At 48.7% G+C, this 27,678-nt stretch overlaps 1 protein-coding gene and 1 non-coding gene across 11 annotated transcripts in view; one reads left to right on the top strand and one right to left on the bottom strand.

Moving 5' to 3' along the window:
* Positions 1 to 27,678, top strand: part of DLEC1 (DLEC1 cilia and flagella associated protein) — a 106,750-nt gene that overhangs the window by 64,135 nt on the left and 14,937 nt on the right. For 8 of the 10 annotated variants that reach the window (XM_060307300.1, XM_060307299.1, XM_060307301.2 and 5 more), the window contains 14 exons: positions 1,485 to 1,572; positions 2,103 to 2,276; positions 2,915 to 3,051; positions 4,629 to 4,721; positions 7,581 to 7,671; positions 8,297 to 8,459; positions 9,567 to 9,759; positions 10,409 to 10,467; positions 11,034 to 11,202; positions 11,615 to 11,825; positions 11,925 to 12,055; positions 12,164 to 12,322; positions 16,201 to 16,340; positions 27,303 to 27,456. In XM_060307300.1, coding sequence (XP_060163283.1) covers positions 1,485 to 1,572; positions 2,103 to 2,276; positions 2,915 to 3,051; positions 4,629 to 4,721; positions 7,581 to 7,671; positions 8,297 to 8,459; positions 9,567 to 9,759; positions 10,409 to 10,467; positions 11,034 to 11,202; positions 11,615 to 11,825; positions 11,925 to 12,055; positions 12,164 to 12,322; positions 16,201 to 16,340; positions 27,303 to 27,456 — 1,962 coding nt within the window. The remainder of the gene's footprint in view (positions 1 to 1,484; positions 1,573 to 2,102; positions 2,277 to 2,914; positions 3,052 to 4,628; positions 4,722 to 7,580; positions 7,672 to 8,296; positions 8,460 to 9,566; positions 9,760 to 10,408; positions 10,468 to 11,033; positions 11,203 to 11,614; positions 11,826 to 11,924; positions 12,056 to 12,163; positions 12,323 to 16,200; positions 16,341 to 27,302; positions 27,457 to 27,678) is intronic. The other 2 variants (XM_060307304.1, XM_060307305.1) reach the window with 1 other exon arrangement.
* On the bottom strand, positions 18,799 to 18,871 carry TRNAW-CCA (transfer RNA tryptophan (anticodon CCA)). Its single transcript has one exon. It is a non-coding gene; the product is annotated as a tRNA-Trp (tRNA).

The raw sequence follows: 27,678 nt of genomic DNA, 5'->3' as shown, positions 1-27,678 counted from the left end.
ACCATGGGTGAAAGCCTTAGTAATCTCAGGGGTCATCACACCCTACTTCCCACCAGCCAGAGTTCTGATCGCTGCCAGACTGGGGAGAAAGCCAACTCCAGAATCACATCCTAAGGGTCTGCTGTTTTAGGACCTTTCTGACGCAAAGTGTCATAGCCTGGGTTCCCCATAATGCGGAGTCTGAGGTGGTGAGATTTTGTGCTGTCATTTACAATTCCAGGGAGGAGTGAGGAAAGGGGATGGAAGGAGGCAGAACCAATACAAGAATTACTGAGCTGACTTCCAGAAAGTGCAGTTGATTATTTTATCTTGTGAGACATCCCTTCATAAACTGCTGGATCCCGCCCCTTATTGCTTGGGGGTTTGCCTTGTGTGGCTGGGAGCAAGACTCTCTGGAGGCCTGCCTCAGTGGACATGAGGGGCAGCCACTGCCATGAACACCTCGATCCGTAATGACAGCAATGGCTGCAGCTAGCCCCGAGTCTGGAGAATAGCAGCAGATTGAGGGTATGGTGCCAGGGCTGTCCCGTGCACGTGTGCAGACCTGAAGAGGCAAAACTGAGTTAGTATCCTTGCCATATGGAAAATAATTTAATCCCTACCTCCCTCCATAGCTGAAACAAAATACTTTCCACCAAAGATCTCAAGCAAAAATTTAAGAAGAAAATATAGGAGATATAGAAAGATTTCTTGAAACTGAAGTATAAACCTTGAACAAAATGTTGATAAATTTTATATGAAAATTTTAGAAACTGTACGCCAAAAGGTAATACAAGTTATAAACTTATACAAGTTATCTATTGGGTTGGCCAAAAAGTTCATTCGGGGTTTTCCTTTACGTCTTACAGAAAACTGAACCCAATACTTATACTTTATAAGGTATAACACACACCTTATAAAGAATTAGTACCCAGAATATATAAAGAATTCCTACAAATCCATACGAAAAAGACAAAGTACCCAATGGCAAGTTGGCACTACGAACAGACACATCACACAAGAGGAAGCCCAAATAGCAAATAAACATACGAAAAGATGCTCATCATCATTAATAACAGAGAAATAAAAATTAAAACTGTAATATGGGTCTCTCCACACTTGGATCTGGTTCACAGGTGGATTGAGGCATATGTTGTACTGGCCAAAAATGGATTTAAATGTTGATTTAGGCATACATACCTATGAAGACATGCTTCAAATTTATGGAGCTGTTTTCTGGTGGGAGGCTGGGGCAGGGCTTCATCTGTATTTTTAATGTGTTACTTTTTAAGCTGGGTGATGGAAACACGGCTTGCCATGTTATAATTTATACGTTTTTCCCAGTGTAGTAGTTCACGAAACAGAAGGCAAAGGTGTGTGCATGTATGGAGTTCCTCTTCCGTGCCAGGTTCATTACATTTATCCCCCCACCCCCTTCCCATATTATTCAGTGAACCCCAGACTTCATAGCCTTTGTCCACACACGTCGCTTTGCCTTTGAACAGATGGTGATCTCGCTGCAGAACACCACGTCCACCAGCCACCACCTGCGAGTCCTCCCGCCGTCTACGCCCTACTTCGCTCTGGGATTGGGTGAGCTCAGGGTGGCAGCGGCCTGGGCGGCCTCGATATTGTGTACTGGCCTTGCCCCGGGTTACACGCCCACCAGGCCCTAGGGTGACTCCACAGCTGCACCCCTCGTGCTCCACAGAGGCCTCCTACCCACCCTCCACCGAAGGCCCCCAGTCTCGACAGCTCCTCCTCGGATCTCGTCCCTCCAGGCTCGGTTCTGCCCTCTCCTCGCCCTGCGCACTGTCACTGCCCTCAGCCAGGACCCCTGGTTCCTCACTTAGGCCATCACAGTGGCTTCCCAGCCAGGCTTCCTGCCTCCGTGACGCAGCGTTCTCCTGAAGAACAGCTCTGATCTTGTGTCCCACCCCCGGCAACCCCTGCAGAAACCTCAAATACCTCTCTGCTGCCCACAAAATAAATGCTAAGCCATAGGAACAGGCATGGCCCCGCCTGACCGTTCCAGGTGGACCCTATCACTCCCCCCACTGCCCCAGGCCCTGGTCTTCTTACCTGGTCTCCAGAATCTCATTTGTCGCTTTTGTCACCCACAGGGATGTTCCCAGGAAAAGGTGGAATGGTGGCTCCTGGAATGACCTGCCAGTACACTGTCCAGTTTTTTCCCGACTGCCTTGGGGGTTTTGATGACTTTATTTTAGTGGAGACCCAGTCAGCACACACGCTGCTGATCCCCCTGCAGGCCCGGAGGCCGCCCCCAGTGCTGACGCGTGAGTGTGCTCTGCTCCCCCGGGATTCAGGGAGGGCTGGTGCCCCTATAAGGACCGCCTGCCCACAGGGCCCCTTCATGGCAGCACACAGCCTGTCCCCTGGGACAGGGGCTTCTGGGTCCTGAGAAGGGACCTGCCAGAAGTTTGCGCACAGTCCTCCCGTGTCAGGCCCCGACCATCCTGCTTCCCGTGGAGGCTGACTCTGAGTGACACACATCGGGAGAGGAGGCCAGCATCCCAGCTGACCCCAGCCTAGGCGTCGCTGGCTCAGGGACACCCTGAGTGGGCCTGTGCCATGGCGAGGCAAGAAGGAGTGCCTGGAGCCCTCCATGGGTGTCACCTGTGTGGCCGTGGGGTGGCTGGCTTTGCCTGGACGCCCTCATTTACGAGTTCCTTCAGCTGGGCACAGGCTGCAAGCTGGGACTCTGACCACAACCCCCAGGGCCATGCCGGGTGGCACTGGCTGAAGCCCGAGCGCGTGGAGTCCTGAGGCGCCGCTGCCATGTGGGAGCAGGGGTGGGCCCGTCCCCATCCATCCCCCTCGCCCCTCCACAGCTGCTCTTAGCTCGGGCTGGGCCTCCGGAGAACAACAACAGGACTGTGCTGTTTCTCTTGCCCATCTTTTCTTGTGGCTGCAGTGTCGCCGGTGTTGGACTGTGGTTACTGCCTCATTGGGGGCATGAAGATGACCAGATTCATCTGCAAAAACGTGGGCTTCAGCGTGGGCAAGTTCTGCATTATGCCTAAGGAGAGCTGGCCGCCGCCAAGCTTCAGAGTGAGTGCTCACAGATTGCTACCTGGCGAAAGAGCAAATCCATCAAAGGAAATAACCCCTGTGAGGGACTTGCTCGAGTGCACCTGTGACTGGAAACACACACACACACACACACACACACACACACACACACACACACACACACACACACACACACACACACACACACACACACACACACACACACACACACACACACACACACACACACACACACACACACACACACACACACACACACACACACACACACACACACACACACACACCCGAATTTTATAACCTCTCTCTCCAGCTGCCACGGTCCAGTGAGAATCAACATGTACAGAGACCAGCGCTGTAGTTCTTGTTACTCCCCTAATACCTCTGTGACCCTGGGCAGGTCCTGTCACCTCTCTTATCCTCCAAGGCCTGGCTCAAATGTCCCTGCATTCATTCATTCATTCATTCTAGTAGCAAATGTTTGAGTATAGCAGAGGTCACAGATAGGCAGCTCTTTGGCTGAATTTTGTGGGTATATTTATTTGGCACAGGGCTTAAAAACATTTTTTGAGCCACCGTTTACAAATAGAGAGATTTCGGACTTCCTGGTGCCCCAGTGGCTAAGACTTCACGCTCCCAGTGCAGGGGGGCCAGGTTCAATCCCTGGTCAGGGAACGAGATCCCACGTGCTGCAACTAAGACCCAGCGCAGCCAACCAACCAACCAACCAAATAAATAAATAAATAAATATTTTTTTAATAAATAGAGAGACTTCGTATAAAAATGTGCACTTCCAGTCTCTCCGAAACATTGGGAGATGTGCAGCCCTGGGCCAGGATCCACTGTGGCCTGTCCGCTGGAGTTGAGAAGCAGGGGGTGTGCACATCCCCTCCTGTTTGCCCAGCTCTGCCCTCCCCGCCCCAGGGCAGCCAAGTGCTGACACCACTGACGGTCATGCTCACTCACAGTGTTATCTGACTCAGCGTAGAGATATTTTGCTGTACCTGTGTCTCCCGAAACAAGCGACAGATCCAGAGGACCACATGTTCCCAGACACACATTTCACTCATTTCTGTTACCTGCCGGGGTCCTGGAGGCGTGGGTTTGCGTCCCTGGCATCTAAGTGGCTTCCTGTGTGGGCGCCTGGGCTGCAGCTCTGCTGACAAGATGGCAGCGTCCCTTGACTCAGGTGCCCATGGCCAGGGGTGGGTTGAGGATGGAGGCCGACACAGAAGCCGGCACCAACCACACAGGCTGCTGTAGTAGGGAAAGGACTGTGCTTTGGGAGCCCACCTCCTGCTTTGCGTCTGAAACACTTGTCAGTGGCCTCGTACCTCCTGCCCGCAGGCAGCTCTTCGTGGACGCTCTGTCTTGTACTCATCTTTAACCACCAGAACCCCATCCAGTGCCTGGTGCAGGTTGAGTGAGTGCTGGCTGAATGCATGAGCCTGTTTCTTCATGAACAGGAGACTGGATGATCCATTAAGACCCTTCAAGCCACAAAATGGATGTTTGGAGGAGGGAAGTGTGTCATCTGAGCACGAGATTTTACAGTTTCTTCCGCACTGTTGGGTCATCTTCTGCTTTTCTTTAAGGCTGTTGCAACCACCGGCTTTGTCGAGCAGCCTCCCTTTGGGATCCTGCCGTCAGTGTTCGAGCTGGCTCCGGGGCAGGCCGTATTCGTGCAGGTAGGTGATGAGACGCTAGCTTGTATTTCTTTATGATTGGTTCGCTGTTTCCTCAACTGCTCGCTTGATTTCATTTGCCTCTCTGGTTTTTTGTTTTTTGGGGCTTTTGGGGGTTTTTTTTGGCTGCCCCACACAGCTTGTGGGATCTTTAGTTCCCGGACTAGGGATTGAACCCGGGCCACCGCAGTGAAAGCACTGAGTCCTAACCACTGGACCGCCAGGGAATTCCCGTCTCTGTGTTTTCATGACCCCGATAGCCACTCCCAGGTCCCAGCCTTGGTAGCTTCTGTGTAGGAGCATGCTTTTGTATTCTGTGGGGTGATGTCATTTGACTCTCCTATGACCTCCCTCACAGAGCAAGTGCAGAAAGCCCTAGCAATGCCACCACGATCCCGGAGAGTTGCTTGTCCACCCGTGAGCCTGCGGGTCACCTCTACTAACATCTGAGCTGCCTCCAGGATCTCCCCTCGGTCCTTCAGTCCGTCTTGGACCATCCCACCCCCTAAATCTGGTACCTTTGTTCTCTTTCCTGTTTTATCCTCAGTTATATGGTCAACAAGGCCCGCCTTCCTTAGGCCTCATCCTGAACCTCTGCGGAAGCTCCCAGAGTCTGACCTCTGGGATGTGGGCTCCTCCTTTCCTAACTGGCCCCTTTCCGGCGTCCCTTGGGCCTGTCACACCTGCTCACTGGTCCCCAGAAGAGGCTGTGAGACATGGTGATGTCTTCCTGCCCCTGTCACCCCACCCTCTGCTCCAGGAGTCTGACTCTGTGCGGTCCCATGGCTGGGTGTGGGGCTGCCACAAGTGAGCATGGCCTTCCTCACTTGCCTGCTGAAGGACACACCCACACTAAAGAGTAAAAGCTATCTGGGTTCTGGGGAGGGGGATTTGGCCTACATCAGGTCATCAGGTAGTGAAAGCCAAGAGCCATAGGTTCTCAAACTCAGCTGCACATGGCCGTCCCCTGAGAAACTTGCAAACACGCTGACATCTGGGCCACAGCCCTGAGGTTTTGAGTTAATTTGGTCTGGGATGTGGCCTGGGCATAGGATTTTTCAAGCTCCCCAGGTGATTCTGTGTGTGCAGCGAAGTTTGAGGACCACTGCCATAAGCTTCTTTGCCAAGATGTAAAGGAAGGCTTCCTTTATCAGTTCCTTTCCAGTTGCAAGTGTCTGATGGGGTCTTGTTCATGTCCGTGATGATCTGACCCTGATAAGAACCTGGCTTTTGGAGTCGGGATGAGGCCAGTTCAGGAGCACAATAGGGATTATCCATCCTCCTCTGTTGCCGAGGGGTGAGCCGGGTCCTCTTGGCATAGCCCAGGATTTGTCAGAGCCTTGTGGTGGCTTTAAGGAATTGGGGCTGGTCACCCCTGCCCAGGCCATGATGTCCCCCTCATCCCATCCTCCTATGATCCCCAAGGAAAAGAAGAGGGTGGCAGCAGCAGTCTTCGGGGGGCAGTGGGGGCGTCAGGGGGAGGTTTTCCCCTTTGCATTCCTTATGTAAATTTTGTTTACTGACTGGGATTTTGTTTGTTTTAAAATTTATTCATATTTCCAAATAAATAGATTCACATGATTAAAAATTCAAAAGACGCAAATAGATGCACAGTGAAATGCTCCCTCTCCCCCCAGTTCCTCAGCCACCCAGAGGCCACAGCCTTACCAGGTTAGAGTGTCCTACCAGAGATATGTGATGCCTACCTAAGCAACTGCACATGGTTTTCTCTTTCCTTTGTTTCCGTTTTTCCTTCACACAAATAGTTGCCCACTCTGTGCTCTGTTCTGCACCATGTATTTTCCACTTACCGTTTCTTTTTTACAGCTGCATAGTATTCCACTGGGCATATGAACCATAATTTAGGTCAACTGTCCCCTGCCTGAAGATTATTTCTGATCTCTGGCCATCTCAGGGAATAGCTTATACATACATCACTCTGTCCTACCAGAAGGATACAGTCCTTGACGTGCATTTGCTGACTCAGGGTCTCTGCTCTCATAATTGTGATACATGTCGCCAAAATCCCCACCATGTGGATTGTATCAATTTGTACTTCCATCCACAGTATGTGAGGGTGCCTATTTTAATTCTCATACCTTTGCCAATACAATGGGTTATCAAACTTAAAAAAAAAAACCTGTTATCATGGACATTTTAAAACATATACAAAAATAATCTGAAAAAGAATAGATATACATATATGTGTATAACTGACTGACTTTGCTGAACACCTGAAACTAACATAACATTGTAAATCAACTATACTTCAATTAAAAAAAAAAAACGAAAGGTCAGAAGTCCAACTGGCCAAGCAAAATCAAAAAAAAAAAAAAACCCAAAACAAACCTATATGCAAAAATAGAATAGTTGAATGATCACCCATGTACTCAGGACACAGCTTCAACATTTATCAACTCTTGGCCAACCTTATTTCCTTTGTGCCCCTCCGTCTCTTCCCACCAAGCCCTGCCCTGCCCTGCCCCTCTAGATTATTTTGAAGAAAATTAACATATCCTATCACTGTGTTTATGACCGCTAACTTTCTGCTCTTTGCCAGTAGGAGGCATGAAAAACTGTTCTGGGTGGTTTGCATTTCCACTTCTTTTATCATGAATGAGGTTAAACATGTTATTTAAGAGCCATTTGTATTTCAGTCTCTATGAATTCTCTCTTCATAGCCTTTCAACACACTCCCCAAATTAGCTGGTGGAGCCTGGGCTGAACCCCTAGCCTTAGGGAAGGGGCCGGGAGGGGAGGCAGAAGTGGAGACCGGAGGGAAGGAGGTGCAGCTGAGAAGAAGAGGGCCAGGAGGTAGAAGCCCCTTCACAGGAGACAGCGGGACAGCCCTTCTTTCCCCAGGTCCTGTTCCTCCCAACCAGCCTGGGAAAGGCAGAGCAGACCTTCATCATCGTGTGTGACAACTGCCAGATAAAGGAGCTGGTGACCACAGGTGGGCTTGGGTGCGCTCCCAGGGGTGGCCCAGCTGCGCCCGGTCCCCCTTGGGGGTGGGCACACTCAGGGGATGCTGCAGCCTCCAGGGCTCTGGTTTGGGGCCTCTAGCTCTGGTCAGACCTTAGAGACCCAAGCCAGTGTGGCCTTCGGGACTGTCCCAAGGGGCCGTCTAGTGCGAGAGGGATGTAAACCTGGGGGGCAATCTTTTATCGAGTCACTTTGAAACTCACCGCGATCTCCTTTGGGGGACTGCCAGTGACTCACACAGAAACGACCAGGGCACCTGTAGGTTCCTGTACAGTTAGAAGGGGCATCCTGCTGAATTTCCTTAAGGTGCCCTGTTCCTTCCTTCCGTCCGTCTGTCTACCATCCACCCAGTTTCACTCACCAGGTATTAATTGAATGCCTGCTACATGCTGTGTTATCAAAATCACCTTCTTTTGGTCTGAGGTGACGTGGGGACATGAACCTGCGTGCTGTTGGCTCCCTGTCCCCCTCTGTGCACTTCCCGGGGTCACGATCACGGCGGTTGCATGTGGATGGTGGCTTGGGTCCTGTGACAGCCTTCGGCCACAGAGTCCTGGTTTCAGCCCTAGTGAAACGTCACTACTGTACTTTGTCAGGAATCGGGCAGCTGGTGGCTCTGGATCTGATCTATGTTTCTGGTGAAAAAAGTCAGCCGGAGCCCGGAGAGCTCACAGACTTAACAGCCCAGCACTTCATACGCTTTGAGCCTGAAAACCTTCAGTCCACGGCCAGCAAACTGCTGATTATTAGAAACGCCACGTGAGTGACGCCTGTGAGGGACCCCAGCACACACCCTCCCTCCTTCCTCACCTGGCCTGAGGTCCCAGTGAGGCTGGTGGTTCCTTCCAGAGGCCAGGGGGGAATCTGGGCACAGGATGGAAGGATTCAGATTTGCACTGTCCTTCATGGTAGCCAGTTGCCACATGTGACTATTTAAATGGAAATCAATTAAAATTAAGTAAAAGTAAAAACTCACTTCCTCCGTGACACCAGCCACATTTTAAGTACTCAGTAGCCGCACGGGTAGCTGGTGGCTATCGTATTAGAGCCGATTTACAAGATGTCGTATTGGACAGTGTTGCTCTAGATCCTCTGGAGCCTCCTTAACCAGGAATAGTTTTCCAGAGGGGTCCTGCCCAGCCCACGAGGGGAAGCCACCCAAGTCCCAGCGTCAGACAGATGATGGCCTGTGGGTTCAGCTCTCACTGCCACTTATTCCCTGACCGTCCTCTGAGCTCCATCATTACACCAGGACAGACCTTGGGGAGCCTCCCGGCCAGGCTGCCCAAGTGACCCAGGCCTTACACAGGCTCTGTCGCCTGGCAGGATGAGTAGTTCTCACCTGCTGTCCCCCTCACCGACACCTGCTGTCAGCAGCACGCCTGGAGTCCCACCCCTTCCACCACCAGGGAGTTGTCACCGCTCCTGTTGGCAGCCAGTGGGCACATATCTTTCTGGCCAGAGCAGTTGTCCTGGGAGGCCATAGCTGGAGAGGCAGAGGGTGGGGTCGACGTGGCAAAAACTCACGCGGTAGAAGATAAGGCAGAAACTTTTCCTGATATCTGGGGGGGTGCCTGATGGTTAGAGCATGATTCCCCCAAGTCACTGTGGCTCCAGCCTCCAGCTGCTGTGTGGGGCTGTGCTGGGAGGTCTGCAGACTCCCTGCCCCCTGTGCTGTCCCTTGCCCAGGGGCCCCCAGGCTCCTCCATGGAAAGGGCCTGAAGGCTGACCTGGCCACGTCCTGCTCCTGGGTCGTTTCCTGCTCACTCCGGGAGCAGGGCCAGGCCGGGGGTGGGGGGAGCTGATTCTGGCAGAAGTGGGACATGGCCTTGGACCCACTGCCTACTGTCAAGGTCGTCCCCACAGGCACGTGGAGCTGGCCTTCCGCTGGCAGATCGTGAAGCCCAACCTGAGGCCCCTAATGCCTGGAGAAACCTACAGCCCGGACAGCATCAAGTCCCACCCCGACAGGGAGACGGCCTTCTCCATCGCCCCCGACACGGGAGCTCTCGAGCCCCACACGGACCACGAGTTCCTCTTGAGCTTCTCTCCTCGAGAGGTTCGAGTGCGGCCATCTTGGTGGTCACACATGATTGGGTCACGATGTTTTCACCCTCTGTCCCTGTTCTTTGGTGACACTGAAGCCACGGCTGACGCTGCCGAGATCCCTAGCATCCTGCCGAGGCTGGCGCTTAGCTAAGAGCGGGGCCGGTGGCCGGGTTTGGTGTCCAGCTCGTTTTACCTGGTCCCGACCCTGCACGCCCCATCTGCAGCCAGGGCCTGGGCTCGTTTCCTCGGCTCTGGTGTCTTCCGTGTCTCTACTACATCAAAGGTGTTACCATTCCTGCCCAGCCCACAGAAGCCCCCAGAAAGAGGGAGGTGGGGCTCCCCAGAGTGAGGCTCACACGACCCCCGCTTTCCAACACGAAGCCATGTGTGTCCCGGGCGAGGGGGGAGTGTGAGGGGGGTGCCCAGGGACCCTTGCTGGTAAGAGAGCAGGCCTGCCTCTCAGCACGCAGCCATCTCACGGCCTCTCCCGGGAGGGTGTGGTGCTTCAGACACACTGCGGGCACTGCCAAGCGAAGCAGCGCTGTGTCTCGTGGAAAACCTCTCTGGGGGCCAGGCCACCGGGAGGAGGGGTGCCTGCCGTGGCTCCAGCCTGCCCTGGGGCAGGCTTTTGTCTTCAGGGTGCTGCGTTTGCCTTGCAGCCCAGGGATTTTCACAGCGTGCTCCAGATGGTGCTAGAGGAAGTCCCAGAGCCCGTGAGGTGAGCGGGAACCGGGCCCCTGGCTGAGGGGTACGCAGTTGGGCATGCTGGGACGGAGTGAAGGAGCCCCTGACCCCCGGCAGGCTTTGGCGCGTGGGAGCGCCTTGCCTTGCCCTGGCACCCAGGCCTGGAGCGGGCTCCGCAAGCAGGGAACAGCTCTCTGGACTCACTATCCTGGAACCTTGGAGCTGTGCCCCAGGCTCACGGTTACCGCCGGGCCTCTAGGCTGGTGGCCCCTGGGTGGTGGTGACTAATGAGGGGAGGTTTTGTCCCAAGGCGTCACCTCTGCCAGTGCTTCCCTGAGCAAGCTGTCGGTGGGGGGCCTCCAGTCAGCTGGTGTGGAGATCCTGGCCGACGCTGCTGCAGGGTGGTCCCTGGAGGTGCAGGGAGGGACCCCCGCCCCAGGCCTGTGGTTGAGCTGCCGTCCCAGCCACAGGCATTCATCTGTTTCAGGGCATTGCTGACGCCTCTGATTTCAGGGGGCTGTGGGCAGGGGGCGCTTTCTTTTCACAAGACCAGAGATGGGGGACACGATGGCTCCTAGCTCATGGTGGCTTTGTGTCCAGCTTGCACTTGGAAAGCCCGAAGGATCCCTCATACTCTGTGGATGACGTGATTGTCCTGGAAATCGAGGTGAAAGGCTCAGTGGAACCTTTCCAGGTTCTCTTAGAACCATATGCCCTCATCATCCCCGGGGAGAACTACGTTGGGATGAACGTGAAGAAGGGTTTCAAGGTAGGTGGTTGTCCCTTCCCAGCCTAGGCTGCCCGAGATGGTGCTGAACTTGGGCGCGAGCATGGGGAGGAAGCGGCTGGCGGGGCCAGCTGTGGTGGCCACTGCAGAGAAGCTGAGGCTCTTCCCAGAGCCCCGGAACCCACTTGGTTTGAACAGACGCTGGGCCGGGCACGTCTGTCATTTGTCAGCTTCCCAGCATCCTCCAAACGACAGGACTGTGGCACGCGTTCCTGGGTTTAGGCATCTTTGACCGGTGGTGGCACCCACAAACCCTGCCGTGTGCGTTGGTGCCATCGGGTGGCCGGGATGTAGCTGGGGAGGTGTCGAGAGGACCTCCTGTGAGCCCACAGTCCCGCAGTCCTTTAGCAAGTACAGATCTGACGGGGAGCCCGGCTCGGGGTGTGTCTTTCAGATGTGGAACAACAGCAGATCAGCCATCAGGTACACGTGGGGGAAGATCAGCGACTGCCACATCGTTGAAGTGGAGCCCTGCACGGGGACCATCGGTACTGCAGGGGCCGAGGGGGGCGCTGGCTGGGGAAGGAGAGCTCGAGGTGAAAGGGGCCTGTGCAGGGGTCCATGGCCCCCTGATCAGCTCCAGCCTCAGCCTGGCCCTGTGTTGGGTAAGGAGTACGCCAAGGCCAGGTATCTGAGCCCGGCCACAGAGGGGACCTGCCCCTGCTTCCTTTCTCCACGGCTCACCTTTCCTCTCCCTCTCTCAGAGCCCAGCGAGGTGGAGGATTTTCAGTTGAACTTTACCGGGGGTGTCCCCGGCCCGACGAGCCAGAGCCTGCTGTGTGAAATCAAAGACTCCCCCTCACCCGTGGTCTTACACGTCGAGGCGGCCTTTAAGGTGCCTCTGGCGGGGCTGGGCGGCTGGGCGGGCTGGACGGGGAGCTCGGGTAGGGCACAGAGCCCACGGCCCGGCTGGCCGGGTGACGGGCCCCTCTGGGTGCCTCAGGGGCCTGCCCTCGTCATCGACGTCTCAGCCCTTCAGTTTGGTTTGCTGCGCCTGGGGCAGAGAGCCACAAACTCCATCCAGATCCGGAACGTCAGCCAGCTCCCGGCCACGTGGTCCATGAAGGAGAGCAGGGTCTGCCTGCAAGAAAGGCAAGAGGGCGTAAGTCCTGCGATGCTGGCTCGTGGAGCCACCCCTCCCCCCCTCCCCCCCACCCCCACCGGAGCCGAGTAACCCACGTGTTGTGTGAGCCGTGGAACTGTTGCTGGTGCCTTCAGAGCGTGGAGACTGGAGAGGAAACGCCTGCCTGGTGACCTTTGCCTCGCAGAGTCCCCCATCCCCTGTCTCTAGGCAGTCGGGGTCCTTTCTACAGCAGAACTTAACCCCGAACTGGATTTTCCTGTTCCTTTCAGAGCAGCCAGAGTCAGGAAGAAAACAGGCAGCTGAGCTGGGCGGGAAGCTTCCAAAAGGCCCCCGGGGAGGGGCAGGCCGTGGGGCTCCCTGCAGAGGTTCCCAGCCTGCTTGCAGTTTTGAGTACCTGCCACCAGGTGGTGAGCTTGCCGCCCAAACCAAAAGGCTCCGAAAGGCAAATCATTTCCACTCAAACAGCACTTTTCCTTTTACTCTAAAAATAGAAAATATTAAAAGTGGCTACGCATCGTCATCATTACATTTAAATTATGGCATCATGTTTTGTTTTGGTTTTTTATAAATTTATATTTGGCTGTGTTGGGTCTTCGTTGCTGCGCGCTGGGCTTTCTCTAGTTGCTGCGAGCGGGGGCCACCTCTTCGTAGCGGTGTGCGGACTTCACATTGCGAATGCATTGCGGTGGCTTCTCTTGTTGTGGAGCACGGGTTCTAGGCGTGCGGGCTTCAGTAGTTGTGGCACATGGGCTCAGTAGTTGTGGCATGCGGGCTCTAGAGCTCAGGCTCAATAGTTGTGGCGCTCAGGTTTAGTTGCTCTGCAGGGATCGAACCCGTGACCCCTGCATTGGCAGGTAGATTCTTAACCACTGTGCCATCAGGGAAGCCCATGGCATCATGTTTAAATACCATGTTCGGTGAATTCTCTGGTGGTCCAGTGGTTAGGACTCAGGTGCGTTCACTGCCGGGGCCTGGGTTTGATCCCTGGTCAGGGAACTAAGATCCCGCAAGCTGCGTGGCACAGCCAAAAATATATATATATATATAAGTTTCAATTTTATTTTTATTTATTTATTTATGGCTGTGTTGGGTCTTTGTTTCTGTGCGAGGGCTTTCTCTAGTTGCGGCAAGCGGGGACCACTCTTCATCGCGGTGCGCAGGCCTGTCACTATCGCGGCCCCTCTTGTTGCTGAGCACAGGCTCCAGACGTGCAGGCTCAGTAATGGTGGCTCACGGGCCTAGTTCCTCCGCGGCATGTGGGATCTTCCTAGACCAGTGCTCGAACCCGTGTCCCCTGCATTGGCAGGCAGATTCTCAACCACTGCGCCACCAGGGAAGCCCTATGTTCAATCCTGAACAAGCCCAAGCCACACCAGCAGGCAGCTAGCTATAAACCACTGGCTCACCATGCCCACCCTTCCCACGTGGTGACTGTAGCTCCGTCGGAGCAGCTGCTGCACGTGTGAGACTCTGGCCAGGTCTGTCTGGTGAAAGCACCCTCCCTCCCCAGGTCCCCCATCCTGCTGCCCACTTCCCTTGTTGGTCAGAGGGCCGCACACTTTTTCTTCCACATTCAGGAGCTGAGGAAAGAGAGTCACAGCCACACATACATCTTATTTGCCAATGCACCTTCCCTTCTCCAGGACTTTTCCTTTCCACTTGAAAGCCATTCTCCTTTACCTGGTGGCCTCGCTTCTCCACTAGGCACCCTGAAACTTAGAAGTTATGACAGTTTGCATCGAATTGGCCAACACCGTTGCCAAGAAACATTGCCATGTGGTCTGTTCCACAGGCTTGGAGTTAGCACTGGCCCCCCCAGGGCTCACTGGTCACGCTGCTTGGACCATGGAACCACAGAGGCTGGCGCTGGGACTGCGGGCAGGGTGCTATCAGTAACCTTTTCTTCAAATGAAACCTTCAGCAGAAGCCCAAGATCTATAATAGAGTATGACTGTTCTTGGCTCCCAGAGGCCTCCTCGTCAGGCATCCCTGCCCCACCCTGCCACTCCCCACATCCCACTTCCCTGCCCTAGGACTTCTGAGCAACCCCTGGGATTTCCCAGAGCGAAGTTGGAAACTTACGGACCTCAGCCAACCTTGTCACTTGATAGAGGAGAAACAGGGAGGGACAGGGGCTTCCCTGGGGCCACACAGCTAATAGGTGGCAGAATCGTATCAGATCCAAGTTCTCTGATTCCCAGTCTGTGTTTTTCTCCCATAGTGAAGAATAACTACATTTTACAGTTGAAGTAATTGTCAGTTTCACAGTACATTAAGATTTATGTCCTAATCGAAGCTGGTAGCAGTCCTGTCTCTACAGTTCTCTGTGCTGTGTTCTTGTGAGCTCTCAAAAATAATGTTGAGATTTGGGGTTTGTAGATGTCCCCAGGCCAGGGGACCCAGAAACCCAGACCCAGACCATAGCCCCCCCCGCCCCCCCACACACCCACCGGGCTCCAAAGGAGAGGCACGTGAGGAGCAACGAGCAAAGAAAGCAAAGGGGCTCTTTCCTTACCAGCAGAGCTTGGGCCCAAAGCTTGGACAAGCCAGGCCAGAGCATGCCAGCCACGTTTCCTGAGACGTAGGCCAGCCCACCCTCCCTCCAGTGCCAGGGCGGTGGAACCTCTGAAGTGAGAGGGCACAGGGCCCAAGATAGCACAGCACGGCGGCCAGGGTGGAGGTGGGGTGGGACCGGGCAGGGGCGGCCAGGTCTCCCTCCAGGCAGGTGCCTTGCACTCCTTCATGGCCTTGGTCTCAAGGAAGGAAGAGACCAAAGAGGAGTAACCTCCCTCCTGGTTGTAAGCTTTCAACGTCCAGTGACACCCCGACTAGCCAGTGCGGCCCCTCTGGGGCCCCGGGGCCGCACAGTCAGGCTGGTGCTCCTGGCCTCAGCCTGGACAGGAAGAGGGGCACTCTTCTCCCCAAGCCTTTTCCTTTCCCTTTTAGTGCCTGGTATAGGGCAGGGGATGGACATGTTGGGTGAGTGGGAACTAGCCTGCAGTGGGGCTGAGTGAGGTGAGGGTCTGACGGGGTGGGGCAGAGACCACGTGGGTGTGTTACTGAACCAAGCTTGGGTCCGCTTGCCCACGTGCAGTAAAGCCCATCTACGGACACCAGGTTGTGGTGAAGGAAGGTGTAGTGTTTAAGGTGCCAGACAAGGAGACTAGGTGGCTCGTGCTCAAAAACCTCAAACTTCCCGAAGGGTTTCAGCAAAACATTTTTGAAGGCCAGGTGAGGGAGGTGGATCGTAGTGTATGTGCTCAGTTCGTGCACAGTTCTCTGCTTGGGGGATGGTGAGGTAACAGGGCAGTGTCACAGGGGTTCACGTTATCAATCCTCAGGCTCCGGTAGGTCCGGGGACTACGTGCTCATGGTCATCAAGTAGTTAATTTCTTCCATTTGGTGGTGGTTTTAGCGTCTGTAAAACAACTTAGGAAACGTGCAGCGGATACTGTCATCTAGGTGCTTCAGAGAGGAGCTACAGCAGAGGATATGGGGAGGGGTCTGTACCAGGAAGGCACAGTTATAGGTGCAAAGGGCAAATCTGTGGCCACATGGAAGCTTGTCCCCTAGTTTGGGGGCTTGGTGCTTTCCTTACTTGAAGCCGACAGTTCCTGACGCGCGCCTGCGCAGCAGGGCGGGCAGACCTCTCAGAGCCACCACGCCGAGGGCGACTCCCTCTGCCTTCCACCTCCTTTCCTTGGAGACTCAGTTTTCATCCTCTTCCTCCTGAGCTCTTGCTCAGCTGTGTTCCCCCACACGCTTGCCTCCTTCCGCATCCTAGAAGCGCTCGGGGGAGGGGGTGGGGGCAGCTTGGGGGCAACCCTGGTTGTTCATGGCCAGCACCCAGTTCTGCAGTTCCATGTGTCCCCACCCCTCGTCCTTCTCCCCATCAGGTGTCTCCCTTCGTCATCGAGCCATCCAGTGGCCAAGTTCAGCCGCTGGGGGAGTGCAGAGTGAGCATCACGTTGGAGGCCCGGCACTGCCAGTGTCTGCAGACTGTCCTGAAGCTGGAGGTGGTAAACGGGACCTGCAGGTAAGGGGGTGGGGAGGGAGCCAGTACGACACACTCTTTGCATATTCGTGGCATATTTATTTATATTGTGTGTAGTTACGTATTTGTCTACAGACGTTTCAGAATTTAAAGGTCTTGATATGTGTTTATTCTGTGAAGTTTGGAAATTACAGAAAAGAAAATGATCCATCATCTATTACCTGGAGATCATTCACTAGTAATATTATGGGGTATATATATCCTTCTAGTGTATATATGCAAAAGGAATATACATTAATGCAGCCACTTTGGACAACACTTTATTGTTACCTAATAAGGGTAACAATACCCTTGGTCCAGCATCAGTCCTTCTGGATATAATCCCAGACTTACACGTGTGCAGTGGGAGCTCATGCTGGAAGGCTCATAGCTGGACTGTTCATGACAGTGAAAAACTGGAAACAGCTGACGTTCATCAACAGGAGAATGGATGCAAAATAACTGTGGCAGATTTTCTCTTTTATTGGAATGCAGTTGACATGTCACTAAGTTTTAAGTTGTACAGCATACTGACCTGATTCATTTATATATTGCAGCATGATTTCCATTGTAGCGTTAGCTTACACCTCCATCACTTCACCTAATTATCATTTCATTTTTGTGGTGGGAATAATCAAGTCTCCCAGCAGATTTGATGTATATAATACAGTATTGGTGTCCATAAGCACCATACTTCACATTAGATCTTCAGGACCCATTCACCTACTAGTTGCAAGTTTGTACCCTTAAACAGCATCTTTCCAGGTGCTGGGCACCCCCAGCCCCTGGTAACCACCATCCTACTCTCTGTTTCCACGAACTTGGCTTTTTTAGATTCTGCATATAAGTGAGATATTACAGTATTTGTCTCTGTCTGACTTATCTCACTTGGCGTAATGTTCTCAAGGTCCATCCATGTTGTCGCAAATGGCAGGATTTCCTTCTTTCTCATGGCTGAGTAATGTTCCATTGTATGCATATACCACATCGTCTTCATCCATCAATCTGTTGACAGACAGTTAGGGTGCTCCATACCTTTGCTGTTGTGAATAATACCGTAAACATGGGGGTGCAAATATCTCTTTGATATCCTGTTTTCACTTCCTTTGGATATATACCCAGAAGTGGAATTGCTGGGTCAGGTGGTAGTTCTCTTTTTAATATTTTGAGGAACCTTCATACTTCTTCTGTGGTGGCTGAACCAATTTATATTCCTACCAATGGTGTACAAGGGTTCCCTTTTCTCCACATCCTCACCAACACTTGTCATCTTTTGTCTTCTTGAAGATAGCTGCTCTAACAGGTGTGAGGTGATATCTCGTTGTGTTTTGTTTTTTTTTTTTTTTGCGGTACGCGGGCCTCTCACTGCTATGGCCTCTCCTGTTGCGGAGCACAGGCTCCGGATGCGCAGGCTCAGCGGCCATGGCTCACGGGCCCAGCCGCTCTGCGGCATGTGGGATCTTCCCGGACCGGGGCACGAACGCGTGTCCCCTGCATCGGCAGGCGGACTCCCAACCACTGCGCCACCAGGGAAGCCCCTCATTGTGGTTTTGATCTGCATTTCCCTGATGATTAGTGTTGTTGAGCATCTCTTCGTGCACCTATTGGCCATTTGGATGTCTTCTTTGGAAAAATGTCTAGTTCCTCTGCCCATTTTTTAATTTGATTTGTTTGGCTTTTTGCTATTGAGTTGTATGAGTTCTTTATATATTTTGGATATTAACCCCTTCTCAGATATGTGTTATTGCTGACTGAAAAGAAAAAAGCACAACCTAAAAGTTGAGAATTATGTTTTATTCTGGGACCTTACTGAGGACTATAGTCCAGAAAACAGCCTCTCAGATAGCTCTGAGGTAAGGGAGGAGCCAGAATATATGGGAGTTTTTGCTGAAACAAAACAAAACAAAACAAAAACAACATACAGGGGAACATCAAAAGATTACTGCTAATCACAAGAAACAGACATCTCAAGTTAATGATTTTAGTGCTTTTCTGTGTATGGGAAGATGCAAGATTCTGGGCTTATTGAAATCATTCTTTAATGTGCATCTTAACTACGTATGGCTGGTACCCTGTCTCTCTCCATCCTGAATTCCCCTCAGGGTGCACTGGTGGAGGCAGGTGCAGTGACTGCTGGCTTGATGGTTGCAACATCCTTTGTTTACTGAAATGGCAGGCAGCATTCTTTGTCCACAGTGTGCAAATACTTTCTCCCATTTGGTAGGTTGTCTTTTCATTTTGTTCATTGCTTCTTTTGCTTTGCAGAAGCTTTTTAGTTTGATGTAGTCTCACTTATTTTTTTTTTAAGTTATTTTATTTTGGCTGTGCTGGGTCTTTGTTGCAGCGCACTGGCTTCTCTGGTTGCGGCGTGCAGGCTTCTCTAGTTGTGGTGGGAGGGCTCTAGAGCACGGGCTCAGTAGTTGGCAGCACGCAGGCTTAGTTGCGGTATGTGGAATCTCAGTTCCCTGACCAGGGATTGAACCTGGGCCCCCTGCATTGGGAGCATGGAGTCTTAACCACTGGACCACCAGGGAAGTCCCTCTCACTTGTTTATTTTTGCTCTTATTGTTTTTTGTACTTTTGGTGTCAAATCCAAAAAAGCATCCCCAAGACTGATGTTGAGGAACTTCTTCCCTGTGTTTTCTTCTAGGTGTTTTATAGTATCAGATCTTATGTTTATGTCTTCGAGCCATTTCAAGGTAATTTTTGTGAGTGGTGTACGATAGGGGTTCAATTTCATTTTTCTACATGTGGTTACCCAGTTTTCCCAAAACCATTTGTTGAAGAGACTGTCCTTTCCCAGGACATTTTCCCAGGTGTTCATTTTTTAAAAATTGAAGTATAGTTAATTTACAATGTTGTGTTAGTTTCAAGTGCACAGCAAAGTGATTCAGTTATACATACACATAATATATTCTTTTTCAGATTCTTTTCCATTATATGTTATTACAAGTTATTGCCTATAGTTTCCTGTGCTGTACAGTAGGTTCTTGTTGTTTACCTGTTTTATATATAGTAGTGTGTATATGTTAATCCCAAACTCCTAATTTTTCTCTCTCCACCCCTGCGCCACTATCCCCTTTGGTAACCATAAGTTTGTTTTCTATGTCTGTGAGTCTGTGTCTGCTTTGTAAATAACTTTATTTGTATCCTTTTTTTTAGATTCCACATATAAGTGATATCATATGATATTTGTCTTTCTCTGTCTGACTTACTTCACTTAATATGATAATCTTGGGAATTCCCTGGCAGTCCAGTGGTTGGGACTTGGCGCTTTCACTGCTGGGGCCCGGGTTCAGCCCCTGGTTGGGGAACTAATATCCCACAAGCAGTGCAGCGCAGCCAAAAATGAAAAAAAAAAAAAGAAATCTCTAGGGCCATTCATGTTGCTGCAAATGGCATTGTTTCATTCACTTTTTTATGACTGAGTATTATTTCATTGTGTATATGTACCACATCTTCTTTATCCATTCATCTGTTGATGTACATTTTGGTTGCTTCCATGACTTGGCTATTGTAAATAGCGCTGCAGTGAACATCAGGGTGCATGTATCTTTTTGAATTATGATTTTTCTCTGGATATATGCCCAGGAATGAGATTGTAGGATCGTATTTTAATGCTATTTTTAGTTTTTTAAGGAAGCTCTGTACAGTTCTCCAAAACGGTTGAACCAATTTACATTCCTACCAACAGTGTAGGAAGGTTCCCTTTTCTCCACAACCTCTCTAGCATTTATTATTTGTAGACTTTTTGATGACGGTCATTCTGACTGATATGAGGTGATACCTCATTGTAGTTCTCATTAGCATTTCTCTAATAATTAGTGATGTTGAGCATCTTTTCATGTGCCCATTGGCCATCTGTATGTCTTCTTTGGAGAAATGTCTGTTTAGGGTATTCTTTTTTTTTTAATTTTTTAACAAATTTATTTATTTATTTATTTTTGGTTGCGTTGGGTCTTCGTTGCTGCGTGCAGGCTTTCTCTAGTTGTGGCGTGCGGGGGCTACTCTTTGTTGCAGTACGCGGGCTTCTTATTGCAGTGGCTTCTCTTGTTGCGGAGCACAGGCTCTAGGCATGTGGGCTCAGTAGTTGTGGCTCATGGGCTCTAGAGCACAGGCTCAGTAGTTGTGGCACACAGGCTTAGTTGCTCCATGGCATGTGGGATCTTCCCGGACCAGGGCTCGAACCCGTGTACCCTGCATTGGCAGGCAGATTCTTAACCACTGCGCCACCGGGGAAGTCCCTGTTTAGGGTATTCTTGTGCTCTTGTCAAATATTAGTTGAGTGTATACATGGCATTTTTAAATGAGCAAATACCATTGTATTCTGGGAGGAACACACTGGAGATTTCGAAGGTTATTAGTGATATTCCCTCCCTCACTCCCTCCTTTCCTTCCTTCCTTCCTTTCTCATGGAAAATTTCTTACGTATATAAAAATAGTATAGTATAATGAACCCCTGTGTATCCATCATCTACTTTCAGTAATTATCAAATCACGACAAATACTGCTTCATCCACAAGCCTCATCCATTTCTCCCCCCAACCCTTCTCAAACTATTTTGAAGCATAATATTCATTTTCTTAAGTTGACTGATGGTAACATTTTGTTTCTTAAGCTAGGCGGGGGTGGTACACAGTTGTTCTTTTTATTATTATTCTTTAAACTGTATAGCTATTTAAACTGTATATTTGTTTTGTAGTCATTTCTGCACATATTTTGTTATAAAAACTTTAACTGCTCACTTTAAATCTTCATGAATACTTGAATTATCCTCCAAAGAGAATGGGCCATTTTATACTTGCACCTCCAGGGTATGAGACGCCCATCACCCCAGACTGTCACAGTGACAGATATTCTCAGACTTTGGGTACTTGGATCAGCAACAGGGGGAAAGTACCAGCAATGTCTCATTCAAATGTGCTCTTCTACGGCTAACGTTATGGGTCTAAGTATGAGTCTTTTCAAAGCCACCGGTAATTGCATGGTTCTTCATGGTCCTTAAATAAGAGGGTTAAGTCTGTCTTCTCCTCAGGCAGAATGAATACCTTTTATTCAGTCTCTGCTTATTTCCTTTCTTTTCTTACCTCTATTCTTTCTTCTTAAAGGACCTTGTATTAATCAGAATGTTTACAGTTGCAAGTGAGGGAAACACATCAATTTAGGCAAAAAGGGGGAACCATTGGCTCATGTACCCGGGCATTCCTGCCCTACTGAATCCAGGGCTCCAGCCTCTTCCTTTGTCTGGTCTTCTACTTCTCTCTCATTGTCCGCCCTCCTTCCCTCTCCTGCACCCACCCCATCCTTCAACTCTGCTTCTCTCTCTTTGTTGGCCTTTCTCTCCCCCATTGGCAGGGGCCCTTGGCCACAATGCCCCAGGGAAGGGGGCCACTTAGAGTTCCAGGCTCACACACTCCCAGCTTAATAACCTCTGTGAAAAATGAAATCAGCTTTCTCCAGAGATACAGTCTGAATGGATCTCTTTGGTCACCTCCCCTCACAGGCCCTACCTCCCCGTGGCAGGGGGCAAGGATCCAGCTCTAGAAGAGGCAGGTGGGAAAGCTTGCTGGACAGTAAAAACAATAGCTACCACAGTCCACCACAAACCTGCTGGATCTATACTGCATGAGTTTAACCATTTTCCTCATATTTTCCATCTCTTGGGGTTTTTCTCCTCACTCAGGGATATGCCCTTGGCCCTGCAGGTCACTAATTAAGTCTCTGGTGGATACTCTTGTTTTAGCAATCATGCTTTTCAATTTCAAGCTTTTTTTTTTTTTTTTTTAATGAATTGTTCCTTTTCTGTAGTCATCTGTTATTGTCTTATGGATGCAACAGCCTCTCAGATTACCCCGAGGAAACTAAGTTTAGTTTCCTCAGATTCTGGTTTGGAATCTTCCTTCGCTTTTTGGGTTTCTTTCTACATCTAATAATCCTTGGCTGCCCATTCCTGTTCTGAAGGAGGAAGCTGATTTGCATAAGGAGCCGGTGGTGTCAGTTTCCTCTGAGTATGTGGGTGTAGGTGTGGATGGAGTCCTCCTCCCAGGACTGAGTGTGTGTGAGTGTGTGTGAGTACCCTCAGAGCAGACAGCTTCCTGAATCCCGTAAAGGGAAGGGGCCTTTGGGGAAAACAGCCCAAGACAAACAGTCGAGGAAACCCACACTGGCCAGCTACACGAATCAGTCCCTTCCTTCCTTCATAAATAGGATCTTTTTGGTCGTTTTCCCTCAGAGACAGTTGAGAAGCCCAGTGTTCCTGCAGGATCTGCTGTGACCTCTCTTCAGGGCCACGCCCACATTCTTCACTGCGGGTGGGGTAAATCCTCTTGCAGGATTTACCAGTCTTCTGTGTGATGCCTGAGCTCTGGGAGCCAGTATAGCTGAACCCTCCAGGATAATCTCCCAGCGCTCCTTTAGTTACCTCCCCTGCTCTTTCCCCACAGCCCACTCTGCCTTGTGATGCCTCTCACTCCACTGTTACGGAATCTCTGCTTGGCCTTCTCCAGGGGTCTTAAGTAATAGTTTTGTTCTCCTCTGTTTTATCAGTTAATCTGATTACAGCCTTTCTTTTAATTATCCCAATATAATGCATTGGGATAACATTATATTTATTTTATTTTAAAATTTTCACAAATTATGCATAATGTTAACATAGTGTATCTTATTATAATAATGATATATGGGGCAAATATAATAGTTGCCAGTCGGGACCCACTCTCCATCCTTCTCCACCCTGCTCTCCTATTTCTCCTCTTCCTCAACAACACTTGTTACAATCTGTCGTTCAGTGGTACTCATCCTGGTGTGTGTGAAGTGATATTTCACTGAGGATTTGAGTTTTCCTGATGGCAAATGATGTTTAGCATCTTTCATATGCTTCTTGTTTATCTGTAGATCCTCTTTGGAGAACTAGCTCTTGAATTCTGTGCCCATTTAAAAAAAATAAGGTTATTTGTCTTTTTATTATTGAGATGCAAGTGTTCCTTTTTTTTTTTGAGATGGAAGTGTTGTTCTTTATATATATTCTAGATACATGTCTATTATTAGGTATATGATTTTCAAATATTTTCTCCCACTCTGAGAGTTGTCCTTTTACTTTCTTGATGGTATGTATACTTTGAAGCACAAAAGTTTTAAATTTTGGTGAATTCCAGTTTATGTATTTTTCTCTTTTGTTGCTCGTGCTTTTGGTGTTATATCTAAGAAACCATTGCCTAATGTCAAAAATATTTACTCACATGTTTCCTTCTGAGAGTTTTATAGTTTTAGTTCTTATTCTTAGGTCTCTGATCCGTTTTGAGTTAGTTTTTGTGTATGGTGTGAGAAAAGAATCCAGGTTCATTCTTTTCCAACTAGATAATCAGTTGTCTCAGTAGGGTTTCTTAAAAAGACTTTTCTTTATCCATTGAATTGTCTTGGCACCCTTTGTCAAAAATCAGTTGACTGTAAACATGAGGGTTTATTTATGGACTGTCAGTTCTGTTCCATTGATCTATAGGTCTGTTCTTATGCCGTATCAACATTGTTTTGATTAATGTGGCTTTATAGTAAGTTTTGAAATCAGGAAGTATGAATTCTCCAACTTTGTTTTTCTTTCTCAAGATTGTTTTGGCTATTCTGGGTTCTTTGAATTTCTGTATGAATTTTAGGACCAGTTTATCTCTTTCTGCAAAGAGGCAGCTGGGATTTTAATAGGGAGTGTGTTGAATCTGCCGATCAGTTTGGGGAGTATTGCCATCCTGACAATATTAAGTCTTCCCATTCTTGAACATGAAATGTCTTTCCATTTATTTAGGTCTTTTCATTTCTTTCAGTGAGGTTTTCAGTGTACAAGTCTTGTACTTTTTTTGTTAAAGTTATTCCTAAGTATTGTATCATTTTTGATGCTTTTGGAAATGGACTTTTCTTAATCACATTTTATTATTATTCATTGTTAATGTGTAGAAATGCAAATAGTTTTTTGTATATTGACCTTGTATCCTACAACCTTGCTGAACACATTACTTCTAATAGTTTTCTAAATAGAAGATCATGTCGTCTGCATTTAGAGAATATTTTACATCTTCCTTTCCGTTTTTTTCCTTTAAAATTTTTATTTATTTATTTATTTTTGGCTGTGTTGGGTGTTCGTTGCTGTGCATGGGCTTTCTCTAGTTGTGGCGAGCGGGGGCTACTCTTCGTTGTGGTGCGTGGGCTTCTCATTGCGGTGGCTTCTCTTGTTGTGGAGCATGGGCTCTAGGGCGCATGGGCTTCAGTAGTTGTGGTGTGCAGGCTCAGCAGTTGTGGCTCGCGGACTCTAGAGCACAGGCTCAGTAGTTGTGGTGCATGGGCTTAGTTGCTGTGTGGCATGTGGGATCTTCCCGGACCAGGGCTCGAACCCATGTCCCCTGCATTGGCAGGCAGATTCTTAACCACTGAGCCATGAGGTAAGTCCCTACATCTTCCTTTCCAATCTGGATGCCTTTCCTTTCTATTTCCTGCCTAATGGACCTAATGATACTCCAGTACAGTGTTGAATGAAAGTGGCAAGGTTGGATGTCCTTGCCTTGTTTCTGATCTTAAAAGGAAAACATTATCTTTCACCTTTAAGTATATTAGCTGTAGGCTTTTTGTAGATGTCCTTTATCAGGTTGTGGAAGTTCCCTTCTATTCCTAGTTTGCTGATTGTTTTTCTCATGAAAGAACGTTTCATTGAATGTTTCATTGAATGTTTTTTCTGTGTCTTTTGAAATAATCATGCCATTTTTGTCCTTTTTAAAATTAATGTGGTGTTTTTCACTAATTTTTGCATATTCAACCAAAAATTTTATTTCTTATTTGACCTATTGTTTATTTAGGAGTGTGTTGTTTAATTTACACGTATTTTTGTTTCCCAAATTATTTTCTGTTGTTGATTTTTAATTTGATTCTCTTGTTGTTGGAGAACATACTTTGTATAATTTCAGCCTTTTAAATCTGAGGCTTGTTGTATGAGCTATCTTATGATCTGTTCTAGAGAATATTCCATGTACACATAGGAAACATTTTGCTGTCGTTGGATAGAGTGTTATATAGAGGTCTGGTTGGTTTATAGTGTTAAGTCTTCTATTTCCTGTTCATCTTCTGCTTAGTTGTTCTGTCCACTATTTAAAATGAGGTATTGAAATCTCTAATCATTATTTTGGAATTGTCAGTTTCTCCCTTCAGTCCTGTCATTTTTTGCTTCATGTATTTTGTAACACTGTTGTTAGACATGTGTATTTATAATTGTGATGTCTTCCTGATGGATTGATCTTTTTATAATTATAAAATACCCTTCTTTGTCTCTAGTAACAATTTTTGTCCTAAAGTCTATTTCATCTCCCATTAAAATAGCTACAATAGCTCTCTTTTGGGTACTGTTTGCAGTATATTTTTCCATCCTTTTACTTTCGGCATATTTGTGTCTTTGAATCTAAGGTGTCTCTTGCAGACAGTATACAGTGGGATCATTTTTTAAAATACATTTTGCCAATCTCTATCTTTTGTTTGGCTTTTGAATCTATGATCTATCTCAGTCTCGTTCTGTGGCTATAAAAAGATAGCATGATAACTGCAATTAAACCTCATTTTCAAATGTATTTTACAGCTTTTTATGGGGACAAGTCTTTTCTTCCTTGATATTCTTGAAGATTGCCAAGCTGGCCAAGATGGAAAAGGTTTTTTCTCTTTTGGAAAAATCCTTAATTATTGAACAAAGTGAACAGCACTCAGAAATTTATGGCCAAAAAAAAAAAAAAATGGGGGTGGGGAGGAGGTTAAAAAAAAAAGAAGATAGCATGAGACATCCTTGTAATGGAACCGTTCTGTGTCTTGACTGTGGTGGTGTCATGCGTACCTACATGTGATAAAATTGCGTAGAAGTAAATACATACAAACGAGTCCATGTAAACCTGATGGGGTCTGAATAAGATTGCTGGATTGTATCCGTCTTGGTCTCCTGCTTGTGACATTGTGCTATAGTTAGGCAAGATGTTACTATTGGGAAATTGGGTGAAGAGTATATTGGATCCCTTTGTATTCTTTTTTGTTACAGCTGCATGTGAATCTACAGTATTTCAAAATAAAAAGTTAAAAGCAAAATGCATGTTATCTCCGTTCCTTATATAAGGAAAAAAATACCCTCAGACATATTTGTGTGGGTCTGTTTCTAGGTTTTCTACATTGTTCCATTGATCTGTTGTATACATCCCTCCATCAGTAACACACTAACTTGATTGCTGTAGCTGTATAGTAATTCTTAACATCCAGTAATTTCCCACTTTATTCTTTTTAAAAATTGTTTTAGTCTGTGTCCTTTATCTTTCTATATAAATGTTATAATAAGCTTGTCTATATCTACAAAAATCCTGGCTAAGAGTTTGATAACAATTGTGTTAAACTTAATAGATCAATTTGGGAAGAATTGACGTGTGTTGAGTTTTTAAATGCATGAACATGATTTATGCCTCTCTATTTATAGTCATCTTTGATTTCTTTCATTGGTGTTTTTGTAGTTTTCAGCACACAAATTCTATATGTGTTTTATTAGATACTTACCAAAGTATTTCAATTTTTCGAGCAATTATAAATGGTATTATATTTTTTAACTTCTGTTTCTACACATTCTTTGTTAGCCTGTAAAAATGTGATTGATTTTGGAGTTCCCTGGCGGTCCAGTGGTTAGGACTCTGTGCGTTACTGCTGAGGGCCCGGGTTTGATCCCTGGTCAGGGAACTAGAAATCCCACAGGCCTCCTGTCACAGCCAAAAAGAAAAAAAAAGTGATTGATTTTTATGTGTTGATTTTTACCCTGTCACTTTGCTGACTCACTCATTAGTTCTAAGATTTAAAAAAAAAATTGATTCCCTGGGATTTTCTACGTGGACCATCGTGTCATCTGCACATAGGGAGGAGTTTTAATTCTTCCTTTCTGTTGAGTATGCCTTTTATTTCCTTGTGTTCCAGCCACCTGCCTGTGTATGCCGAGGTGCAGGAGCCCTACGTGTACCTGCAGAGCAGCCAGGTGGAGGTCACCAACCTCTACGTGGGCGTGCCCACCAAGACGCCTGTCACACTCATCAATGGCACACTCCTGCCCACCCAGTTCCACTGGGGCAAGGTGGGTGAGCCCACACTGTCGGGCCCTAGGCCTGCAACCCTCAGCCCCAGAGGCCTGTGTGGAGGGGGACATTGTCCCCCAGACACCTCCCAGAACAGATTATTGCCCCTGGAGCTGACTCTGCTGCCTGCCCCACGTGCCACGGCAGATGGGGCCACGTCCCTGTGCATCAGAGCCAGCTGTCCCTGTTCCCCATCACCCTGGGCCTCCCAGGGTGGCTTT

This window comes from Globicephala melas, chromosome 11 (assembly GCF_963455315.2).
Source record: "Globicephala melas chromosome 11, mGloMel1.2, whole genome shotgun sequence".
Classification (NCBI taxonomy): domain Eukaryota; kingdom Metazoa; phylum Chordata; class Mammalia; order Artiodactyla; family Delphinidae; genus Globicephala; species Globicephala melas.
Note: the sequence above shows the minus strand (reverse complement) of the source record. Positions and strands in the feature narration are given on the sequence as shown.